Source organism: Mercenaria mercenaria, chromosome 8 (assembly GCF_021730395.1).
Source record: "Mercenaria mercenaria strain notata chromosome 8, MADL_Memer_1, whole genome shotgun sequence".
NCBI classification, from domain to species: Eukaryota; Metazoa; Mollusca; class Bivalvia; order Venerida; family Veneridae; genus Mercenaria; species Mercenaria mercenaria.
This window is the reverse complement of record NC_069368.1, coordinates 18,649,056-18,661,902: the sequence shown is the minus strand read 5'-3', so window position 1 is coordinate 18,661,902 and position 12,847 is coordinate 18,649,056. Positions and strand designations below refer to the sequence as shown.

Below are 12,847 nucleotides of genomic sequence, written 5' to 3'. Positions count from 1 at the left end.
AAGAGGAACATATACATTGTATTGAACTTTAACTGATACAGTCAAACCTGTGTTAAAGACCGCCTCTAAACAGAGACCACGTGGTTCTAAAAACTACATGTTTTCTTTTCCCATTTTGACATTTACAGTGTATTTTAACCTGTGATTAAAGACCATACCTTGGCTCCCCCTGCTGGTCTTTATAGACAGATTTGACTTATATGTCCAATATCAAATCCAATTTAAAATTAGTTTTCTAGATGTGAAAGATAAATTTGGGATTTTGATTTACCTTATTATGAAATTAGCTCCCTTGATTTTAGACATTTACATGAATTTTTTGTAACTGATGCAAAATAAAATAAAATGATGTCGTTACTTTACTTGATTGTGTTGACAGTAACACGTTATCAAAAATATGTTTTACTTAATGAGTGAGAAATTTAAAAGAAATGTATTACAGTTGAAACTCGATTTCTCTAACTACTTATATCTGAAATACATTTTTCAAGTCCCATCCCATAACACGTGCACAAAATATCATTCTAAGGCGAATTTCAGATATCTCAAATTAATACGCTCGGTCCCCTGGAATTCGAGATACCTAGTTTGAACTATATTTGTTTTATCATTGATTTTGCTAGGATACCGAAGAAAGCTTCGTAAGAAGTTTCGTTAAGTGTATTAAAATGGACAGGTCATAGGACTGATGAAACGTGAATTTATGCAGAGTTCTTTCGTAGAGATTTTTAGATTATGATCTTTGACGAGCTTTTTTACCATTTACATGTTGTAATACAGCTTGTAAATTATGCTACCGGTATAATATACAGAGGTAAGTAGTTATAGGTTATTAGCTTTGTATCGGGAAATATGCACGAGTTCTTCAGTGGAAATATTGCGCGACTTTAGGAGCGCAATATTCTTCCGCTGAAGAACGAGTGCATATTTCCCGATACAAAGATAATAACCTTTTTATTACATACACATCAACACGTATAAAAATAATGTAAATATCACGAATTTGTTCAATAGCCTGAATAGGATTGACAATACTGAACTAAATAGAAAAAATAGTGCAACAACACACATTGAATTACGTCACGCACCCGATATCAAAATCAGGCGTCAGTATATGGAAAAATATTGACGTTTTCGGTACCAATGTAACTTCACGGGGAGTAGAAACGAGTATGTAATAAAACCCGATATACAACAGCACATATTTATTGTGAGAATGATCATTAATACTATAAATTTTTCTTGCTTTTCACAATTCAAAACGTTTTCGAAAAGGGTGAAAACTGTTCTCCAGGAAAACGAAAGTGTAAGTATATGAAGTGAATCTTTCATTTGGTTATGAAAATCATTTAGAAACTTTTAAGTAAAAAGTTTCTATACTCAAATGAAAAACGACAAATACCTTGATTATTGTCCTGTGAAAAAACAAAAACATTTTCATTGATGAAACCCTTATTTAACGTTTGTATACGTCACCTGTAGTTTTGTTAACGGGGGGGGGGGGGGGGGGGGGGGCGGCTCTTCTGGTACCTTGGCACGGCGGGGAGTTTTGGACGGGGGAGGCATTTTGGGTTTGGCAATGTTCAATTAGCCGTGCTCGGCTATCAAGTCCAATATTGTACTCATACCTAAAAGAAAATAAATTGCCGCACATCTTCTATATGAAGCGTTACATGGCTTGAGCGTTTAGAAAACAAGAGCTGTCTGATGACAGCGCGCTCGACTATTCGAAGAATTGACTGAAGAATGGGGTCAAAATATTTCCACGGATATTCAGACAAAAGAAATCAATAGATTAGGCAAACAATGTTCCTGTATTACTTTGATTTCGATAAGTCTTGCACTAAATGGCAATATATGAGCCAATTTCAAAGTCCAAAAAGGGCCATAATTCAGTCAAAATTGTTATGTACTCTTGCCTACAGATGGAAATCATAATGATAAACAAGCGTTCAAAGTTTAAAAGCCATATGTCAAATAGTTTTGACAAAACATGGACTTGTATGAAAACAGAACCAATTTCAAAATCCAAAAAGGACCATAATTCAGCCAAAATAGATGACAGAGTTATGTTCTCTTTCCTACAGATAGAGGCTATTATACTAAACAAGTGATAAAAGTTTCAAAGCCATATGTCAAACACTTTACAAAAAACATGAACTGGTACGAAAAACTTAACCAAGATTTCTAAGTCAAAAGGGGCCATAATTCAGCCAAAATCCTTGATGGAGTTATGTACTCTTGCCTATAACTGGACATGGTGATGGTAAACAGGTGTTGAAAGTTTCAATGCTTTATCTCAAAAGACTTTGTCAAAATATGAACTGGTACGAAATATTAACCCAGGTGTCTAAGTCAAAAAGGGCCATAATTCAGCCAAAATCCTTGATGGAGTTATGTGCTCTTGCCTATAACTGGACATGGTGATGGTAAACAAGTATTGAAAGTTTCAAAGCTTTATCTCAAAAGACTTTGTCAAAATATGAACTGGTACGAAAAACTTAACCATGATTTCTAAGTCAAAAGGGGCCATAATTCAGCCAAAATCCTTGATGGAATTATGTACTCTTGCCTATAACTGGACATGGTGATGGTAAACATGAGTTGAAAGTTTCAAAGCTTTATCTCAAAAAACTGTAAAAATATGAACTGGTACGAAATATTAACCCAGATTTCTAAGTCAAAAAGGGCCATAATTCAGCTAAAATCCTTGATGGAGTTATGTGCTCTTGCCTATAACTGGACATGGTGATGGTAAACAAATATTGAAAGTTTCAAAGCTTTATCTCAAAAGACTTTGTCAAAATATGAACTGGTACGAAAAACTTAACCATGATTTCTAAGTCAAAAGGGGCCATAATTCAGCCAAAATCCTTGATTGAGTTATGTGCTCTTGCCTATAACTGGCCATGATGATGGTAAACAAGTGTTGAAAGTTTCAAAGCTTTATCTCAAAAGACTTTGTCAAAATGTGGACTGGTAAGAAAAACTTAACCCAAGGTGTGACGCCGACGCCAACGCCGACGCCGACGCCGACGCCGACGCCGACGCCGTGGTGAGTAGGATAGCTCTACTTATTCTTTGAATAGTCGAGCTAAAAAAATGTCTGTATCACAACACCTCTTAAATTTAATAGAATTAACGAAAATTATATGCCACCCTTCTGAAAAGAAATGAAAACTTGATAGAATTTCATTGAAATTTAGATATTATTATACACTTAACATATCTTCTAAATCGCAACCTTGATATTTTGGCTATATCCCACTGAATGTGTAACCTTACTGTTAGCATTACGTTTTAAAATTTCAATAAAGTTTAATCGGGCAATCACGTACATAGGATATCAATTTCTGTTCATTAAAGACGGGAATATCACCGAGTGAAAACCATGCAGTTGTATTATTTTCATTGATGGCGTAGGTATGAATTTTTTATTTACATAGCAGAATGTTTTACCTCCCTTTATGACTCTAACGGTAAAAATTCATGTGCAATATTGAATGACGTGCTTTTCTTATCATGTAGATCACCGCAAATAAGAAATAAATGAGCCGCGCCATGAGAAAACCAACATAGTGGCTTTGCGACCAGCATGGATCCAGACCAGCCTGCGCATCCGCGCAGAGGCTTGTCTGGATCCATGCTGGTCGCAAAGCCACTATGTTGGTTTTCTCATGGTGCGGCTCTAATGTATTTTATAGTCATAGTAAAATATGTGAAAGTCACATTATAATCAAAGTCATTATGTCCTTTTTAAAGATATTTTAGTTTCGCGTAGGAACATTTGTTGTGTATAACAAATAAAAGATATTTACACCGATAAATGCTTTCAAAGAAGCGATTTTCTGACTTTTTCATCAGTTGTTTTACTTTCCGAATCTTTCGTTTGAATGCCACGAGTAAGTTTTGCAAAGCAACAGCATATATTTGCAAACAGTGGCAACATATATTTTGGATCAGGCTTGTCCCTTTCGTTTTTATATGTAATTAAACTCGCACAAATTCCTACAAAAAGTGTAAATAATGTTCCAACTGTAGAAAATAAAGCATAGGACAGGGTATAAAGCTTCCCTATTCCTTTCACACTTTTGTCTTGACTGACGTTATACCCGGTTGCCGTTGTTAAATTTGAGATCACTTCCGGTTTTGTCGAGAAGTCAGTGATATTAGCAGAATATCTTGTCGTTAGATCCAACGTTACATTATTTAACGGAAGACTTGTGTTCGTAATTCTTGAAGTATTACCAATACACGAGACAGTTGGTGGAAGTGGTAACGGTTTGGTACGTGGTATGTCACGTGATACAGTTGATCCAATACATATCCAGAATGTAAACACAATCCCGGCTACCCCGCCAATGATTGCCCCTTTGTCTGTAGCCTTTCGGAAGAACATAGACAGAAAGAAGATACCAACCAAAGGTCCTGTCGCAGCTCCCATAATGCTGAACAAAATCTGGGTCAGAGATCCCTCAAGCTGGCTGAGTGTAAAGGCAACGGCGATCCCAATTCCACCGAATGCAACTACCACAATCTTAGCAAGCACGGTAAGAATGCTGTCAGATAGAGTAAAATGTGGCCGAATAAAATCTTCGATAGTCACTGCAGAGAGACCTGCTAAAATGGATGACAAAGTACTAAGTGAGGCACTGAATAAAGCCGAAATAAACAGGCCCGAGAGGCCTGGGTAGTCACTGAATATTTCTGCGATCATGTACGGAACGATTTGGTTAGGGTTACGAATACGTCCGGAAGAAATTGGATCACAAGCATTCACGGTGTAATATGCGAAACAAACTAATCCCACCGACATCGACATCGTTTGCATAAGTATAAATACTGGTCCCGCAATATACATGACCTTCTTAGCATCTCCGATGGTAGGAGTCGAGTTAAATCTTTGTATAGTTGACTGACTTAACGTTAAGGAAAATGAGCCGACAAACGAACCAATCAAAACTGTCCAGAACGTATGCCGAACAGTAGGATTTGGATTAAAGTCGAATATATCGAGTCGCCCAGTTTTTATATTCTCCTTGAAGACAACTTGAACACCGCCCGTGTCTACAGTACCTTTTATCAACGTAGACACGATTCCCACAATTATTATTACACATTGCAAAACATCAGTCCATATAACGGCGAGAATTCCTCCGATTGACGTGTAGATAACTGCTGCAGCGGCAATACCTATGATGGAAGCCCATACGGGCACTTTCGTCACCGACTGGAGAGCTATTGCGGGTCCTAGCAGTACGATCCCCATATATATACTCTGGGATATGATCCCTATAGTTACACTAAGTATTCTAACACTGTTGTTGCCATACCTTAGTTGTAGATAGTGATAAACACTGGTTATTTTCAATGGGTACATGAGAGGAACAACTATTCTAGTGGCGACGTAGATTGCCGCACACTGCCCCACATTAAACAAACAAATCATGTATCCGAATAAGTACACTTCCGCCGGAAATCCAAGAAGCATTATGGAGGACTGAAATGTCACTACGAGGGATAACGCTACCGGTCCATATTTCAACTTCCGGTCTCCATGGAAGTAGTTTAAAGTTGTATTCTTTTTTCGTCCAGCTATAGCAAAGTATATTCCAATAGCTACCGAAGCCAGCACTGTTAGCGAAAAAACAATGTAGTCAACGATGGTAAATGTCTGTTTTATTGCGGCCATTTTTCCTGCTTGAAAGTGATGTAGGTATGTCGAGGATAGTTATTTATTCTTCAAATCACATAGGATCTTTATTTCATAGCGGTCGTTATTTTACAAAATCTATTCATTTATAACCGAAGTATTGCCATAAAACGTGAGTTGCATAGTTTTGAAACGAGAAATAAAAAATCTAGCCAAAGTCTTATTCCAACCTTCAGTTAGCTTGCACTCAAATTGATAAACTTCTAAATTTAAAGCTTGAAAGAGAGCAAATCTGATAGAAACAAGAAGTCTAGCCAATCACAACCGTACAAAATGTTTGCGTAATGGGACCATCGTATCATTGGAATGCCAGATAAATGTAATGGAAATAAAATTTGTTTCTAAGATACTGACTTATTATCATTTAAAAGTTATCAAAATGGCCCTAATCGGTTAGCATCTGTGTTTAGTAGAATTAAAGCGGATCTCTCGGATAAACCAATAATATTTTTAAAAAAGAAGATGAGGTATTTTATCAAAATGGTTGTTTACATCATAATCGTGTTACTACTTTATAACCCTAATAGATGTTTTATTTAGAGATACAGCTTACGTTTCGGTACAAGTGAAAAGTCTATGATATGATCAGAAAAGCAAACACGAATCCTTACGATTGTCTTTCAAGCATCTCGTTAACAAATGGATGCTAACATTTATTTTGAACGACTCCATAACGTTTAAAAGATATACAGTGCTCATCTTCACTAAAATATTATTAAATTGAGTCTGAAATTCAGATATAATTAACCTTTGCATAGTTACTGTTCATTTTCTCAAGATTTCTGTGTTTTGTCTTAAAAATTTTCCTTGCATCTTCTTGATGATACTGTGCCAGTTCATATTCCCTTTTGAAGTAAAAAATACAGAGGAGACATTTCGTGAGTAGTAATCCTCGCGAACATACTCAAAATTTCGATTTCGCGATATTTTGACACAGCGAAAATATATGCTTTTACAGTAACTTGAAATAATTCATTCTAAGCTGTTGTGGCAGTTGTGGCAGTTGTGGCCGAATTGATAAGGCAGTTTTGTCGCGACCAGGAGGCCGAAGGTTCGAGCCATGTCTGAGGCTGTATGTGAGCCGCTATCTATTCAAAAGATGGTATCTGGCATTAAAGTGAAAACTAACAATTTCGGTTTCACATAACGTTTAGAAACTGAGAAGTAAATTAGCGTTTACACATCAACAATACCGATTTTATTTAACTGTTAACTAAATATAGATTTTATCTACTAGTATTTCTATAACGGAAATAAAATCGAGTAAATATTTGTCGATGAAAAGCATCGATTGTTTAAGAGGAATATCCTGAAATTTTAAAGTCATAAAGTTGTAGCGATGGTAACTTTAACGTAATTTGTGAAAAACCCGCTTTAAAACAAACGCTCTATACAAGATAAGAGAAACTTTATATCAGATTGGATTCATTATTTTCAGACACATTTCGAATATTTATGTTAAAAGAAAACAACAACAAAAGTAAAAAGATAATAACCCATTTATTTAATACTCCCCGCCAAGTTTGATAAAATCTCTCGACCGAAATTATTTGAACATACAGATTCTTTTAATGCACAATATAACAGTCTATGAAAGAATTGGATTAAAGACCCACCACAGCCTAATTATCTACTTTTCCCACTCCACTTAAACTAGATGAAAATTATTTTGATAATTCAATACGATAGGTGGGCAATTTACGACCTTCCTGAATCAATGTGTATTCACAACTTAATCTACTTAATAATTCAGTCAGTTTCTTTTCAGTACAGTTTAAAAAACATACATTAGTAACTATCTTACACTATGTAACAAAATGTGGTCAAAATATAACTAAACATTTAATGCACTGCATAATGATCCATTAATTCAACAAAATAATTAGACAATAAACCAGGGTCTTTCAAAAATGAATTTTGAGTGACCGTGATTAAACACATTGATTATCTTGGTCGAATATTTGACACTGTCAGTTTATAATTAGATACTTGTATTTCTCGGCGCGTTCATGCAAATCATGATTGTATAAACACACACATTTTTTTTATTTTGCGGTGGGTCTTTAATGAAACGTACGGAGCAACGGTTTATCGGTCGACTTGTGATAGTATTGCATATCTTCTCGCGCCGCTTGTACAGATAAAAAAGTTATCATTAATGATACCTTCAATCTATATACTGGCGTTCGTGAAATCAATGTAGACTGATAAATTGAATCTGCAGTATTACCTAAGGAATATTATCGTATACAATGTTTTGAGAAAACCGTTAAATATGGATCAGTTCTCATGGGAGGAAAAGTTGTTACATAGAATAGTGGCTGGATATTTTGAGAAATAAATGATACTATTTTTTCGCAAGAGATTATTTTCAAAATGCGCTTGTTGAATTCTAGACTTACAAAGTCTGTTGAGATCAAGTAAGCAATGATGATGTGTTTTTCTTTCTTCATACAAACACTGACATTTTATCAGAAAACCCTTTTCTCTCAGAGAGAATGTAAACATTTTCAGAAAGTACTCTTTTAAAGAGCCTTTTATAGCTGAGATATTTATTTAAAAGGACACTAATGACTAATGCCAGTCCATTTTTTTTATCTCTTCATAAAATATGCTTTATTCATTCTCTATTTTAATATCAGACCGAGAGAAAAAATAAACCGAGACTAAAAGAATGACTTGTATGACACAGCAGACCATAAGGTATTTTACAAAATTTATCTGAGCCGCACCATGAGAAAACCAACATAGTGCATTTGCGACCAGCATGGATCCAGACCAGCCTGCGCATCCGCGCAGTCTGGTCAGGATCCACGCTGTTCGCTCTCAAAGCCGCGCAGTCTGGTCAGGATCCATGCTGTTCGCTTTCAATGCCTACTGCAATTTAAGAAACTGTTAGCGGACAGCATGGATCCTGACCAGGCTGGTCTGGATCCATGCTGGTCGTAAACGCACTATGTTGGTTTTCTCATGGCGCGGCTCAAAGAAACTTTTTAACAGATGAAACTGCAGTTTCTGTACTTGGGACGAAAACTGCGACAGGTCTGAGTTCTTTTTCATTAAAAGATAACGGACATGTTTCATTATTTCCATGTTTTATGCATCAAAGTACATACAAAACAGACATAACAAAATTTTAATACCAGTAAATTGTTATGCAATTATATATGCAAAATGTATAATCAACGATAAACAAAGCAGTGAACTTTCTCCAAAATATATGTGTCTTTAAAGAGACTTGAAACATGCTACTCCTGAATATCATCCATTTCAAATGAAATTAGTCCTGATATCATTTCATTGATCTGATCTCGTGGCTTCCTTGCACAGAATCGTGTACTAGTATAACCAACGTTACCTAGATATATGTGCTACGTTTAACTATAACTTATATCTTATGTGACATTTTTTTACAAAATACATAAGCAGAAGTTCAACAATATATTCAGTATTTAAGTTACATTCAACACAATATATGTTAGTTTTTCTTGGAAAAAAAATAACGTACTTAGCAGAAGAACCGCCGTCCCACAATAAGGTAAATGAGCCGCGCCATGAGAAAACCAACATAGTGGGTTTGCGACCAGTTAATGCTACGCTTTGGATCTGAAGACGTGCTATTGATAGACTCGTTCTGACGACCCAAATATCCAAATATACAGAAAGATGAATGTGAATGGGTCATTCTCAGGTCTTCATTTGGAAGAGTACTTTAGTCAGATTGAAGGTTTGTATAATAATTGGCAAAATTATATAATATATTCTGGCATGAGTGCACCTGACGCGGATTGTTGATAGATTTTACAAGTCTTTGAGCCAATAATACTTTAACACATTTTGTATCATCAAGGTTACACTCTCTTCCAAAGCATAGTAACTTTCGTTTCTCTTTTTCACTTTCATTTGGTATCATTCCTATGAATAAAATCCATGAAAAGACCTAGCTAGTGCAATGCACGTGCGAATTCTGATTGGAAGAGACTGTGTATAGTTCACGCATTATCTGTGTTCGCGTTCGAGAGACTGTATGTGTGTGGCCACAGCTCACATCTGTACAGTGCCCTTGAATGTACAATTAATTGATGTTAACGTTTTATTGTGAATACATACAATCCTTCATCGCGAATTCCACAATCTGCTTTGATGAACTCGATAAGTCGTTTAATCACACAAGTCTCATTACTCATGTTCTTTTTTCTCTCGCACATTTACTTAATTAAACCCAGCAGCATCTTAGATAAGTTGTATTAGTATCTTTCTATTAATGAAATTTGATGGCATAGGTTCATAAAATTGTCAAATCCGTCTTTTGTTAAGGAAATAAGGCCAATGCCCTAGGGACGGACAACTATAGCTTATATTTTCTATCTTAAAACTGTGATTGAAACTCTTTAGTTTATTCATCAGGTCATCCGCGAATGTAATGTTACAAACCACAGGTACCTTGCGGCTGGACATACAGTCGACGTGATTTGACCGTTATTTCTCCTATTTGAAATTTACATATAGTCACCAAATAACCCACAGCTTTAGATTTAAATGCTTATGTTTTAAATATCCAGAATTTGCCGATGATATTAAAAAGTGAAAACGCATGCGCACGGGAGTCTCGCTCATTTTACATATCCTCGCGAATTTTTGTCGTTTTCATTGCCAACCCGGGGATTCAAACAATTTCCGTTAGTTGAAAAAATGGCGTGAGAACTACCTTGTCATTTTTTTTAATATCATCGGCATAAGGAAGCATTTAAATCTAAAGTTGTGGGGTATTTGTGATTATATATGCAAAAAATTTCAAATAGGAGAAATAACGGTCAAATCACGGCGGACTGTCAACATAGCTTTGTGTCCAGCCGCAGAGTACCTGTGGTACAAACGTGAATTCTTGCATAAAAACTACTTTTTTCCACTGGATCCGCCCATGTATAAACTGGAGAAAAATCGTGTGCAAACAAGGCAATTCACGTGCTGTTAATACATGATTTTTATTTTTGAAATGCTTTGCCAGGGTCGTATGTATGTATTTCTGCGCAGACTGATATTTGGCATCTGCATCTTGTTTCTTCCATAATAACCTCTTCTTGTAGCATTATAGATACAAATTCAATGTAATCCATAGTATGTTTAGCTGTATCTGTTTCCAACCCCAAACGTACTGCCCCCATCAATGTACGCTCTAGCTTCTCTTAGAGTTTACTCCCTTTACAAAGCGTCTGTTCAGTTATTGTAATTAACTGTGAATAAATAAGTATCGCGTGTAACTTGTGCTATTGCCCGTTTTTAGGTATTATATTAAGGATTTTTGTTAGTACCAGTCGATTTGTTTTTATCTGATTGTTCGCAGAATTCATACAATAAACCTCGAAAGCTAGTCACTAGCTTCGTACTCATCCGTACTCTGTTTGTTCGTACTCAGAATAATTCGAATTTAAAGTTGTTATTCTTAAAATAATTGTGTTCCTGTTTATCAAATATTTTAGTTATATGCATAATTATGTGTAATGTAACGTTTGTAATAACTAAAAATAAAAACAAGATGCTCAAAAACCTTCAAATCACGCTTTTAGTAGTGTTGTTGTTATGTGTGCCCCGGTTATGGATATTTAAAACATGTTTACCGTTTCCAAGAACAACAAGAATGGTAAATAAAAAATGTACCGGAATCGTCAAGTCATCACATATGAAAACAATGCATTTAGTCGTCGTGTTATGTTTTTTATGCAAGAATAGCGACAATACACGTTTGTTTTGTGTATTAACGTCTGCAGAAGCCCGCGGGATTATTTGTGACCGAGACCGAAAAAATGTGTATTATCCCTACAATAAAACATTTGTCAAATCAGTCACATGACTATAGTTTCATAGGATGGATGGTCTTAGTATATCCTGATATCCTGAAAAGTTCTTATTTAATAAATGAGAAAAAATGAGATTCTAATGATTTTGTTCCAAAGACTATCTTAATATAAACGAATCAAATGGTTTTAGAAGAAGCTTCTTTAAAAACAAAAGTGGGCCATTGGCTCTGATGGAGTAACAGATACGCAAGATACGTGAAATTTAATCTAAGTTTGAAGCTATGGTGTTCAGACACGTCTAGAACGTTTCTATCAAAGATAAAAATGTAAAAAGAACCCAGTTTTTCGTTTATGGACGAAAAGCTCAAAAGCATCTGCCTAATTTTAATAAATTTATCTTGAAACCGATTTTAATGGTTTATCGGTCAGCTTGTGGTAGTATGGCGCGCGGTTGCATAGATAAACAGTCAATGATATCTTCACTTTATAAAATTAATAAAGATTAACAAGTGGAATCTGCAATTATTGCCTACGGGATTCTAAATAACGTATAACATTTTGTGGGAAAACGATAAAATATTAATCAGTTATCGAGGGAGAAGAAAAAACATTCACATAAAACATTATTTGTTTTTCTTACTGACTGAATATTTTGAGAATTTAACGAAGATAAAGAAGTTTCGTTGTTATAAAAAGAAAACTATCGAATCAAAGTAGCAACATATACAGTACTTATCCCTAGAGTAAAATATTCTTATGGAAAATTCAAACACGTACGGTACGAACAAAATGTGAGAACTAAAAAAGAATCTTTACGTATGAATAAATTATTTCATATATGATGAAGATTCAAGAGTGTATTAAAATTTTTGATTTTCTATTGCTATGGTCTGCGATTTCTTCAATTTTTGCTGTGATTTTCACCGGTAAAAACCCATATTATGATATTTTGGCAAAAAGCGGGAAAGACCGAAAGATCCTCTTTTATTCTGGAACCGAATCGCGCATTAATCACTAAATCCGCCATAGCGGTATTGGTAACGACAGAGGAAAACTTCTTTATAGCCGCGGCGGTCCAGGTTCGATTCCCGAAGCGGTCATCTTTTTTTTCCTTGATTTGGCATTTTTGAAATAATTTAGAAAGAAAAACTCATATTCTAATGTTCATAATATGACCAAACTTCAATTTGAAAGAAAGTTCATTTTAGCCAAAATCTGGAGGTCAGTGCCTTTAAAGGACTCTAACGACTAATGCCAATCTAGTAGATCTCTTCATAAAATATGTTTTATTCGTTCTCTATCTTAATATCAGACTGAATGTAGAAGTATCACCGTC

At 35.3% G+C, this 12,847-nt stretch overlaps 1 protein-coding gene across 1 annotated transcript; it reads right to left on the bottom strand.

Annotated features, from left to right (window-relative positions):
• Nucleotides 1-3,832: 3,832 nt before the first annotated feature.
• On the bottom strand, nucleotides 3,833-5,692 carry LOC123565481 (sodium-coupled monocarboxylate transporter 1-like). Its single transcript, XM_045359348.2, has one exon. It carries the CDS (start codon nucleotides 5,690-5,692, stop codon nucleotides 3,833-3,835), a length of 1,860 nt encoding a protein of 619 aa, XP_045215283.2.
• Nucleotides 5,693-12,847: the final 7,155 nt, after the last annotated feature.

What these genes read in the sequence shown, in the direction of transcription:
- LOC123565481 (XM_045359348.2), bottom strand. Translation starts at nt 5,692, where the DNA reads ATGGCCGCAATAAAACAGACATTTACCATCGTTGACTACATTGTTTTT.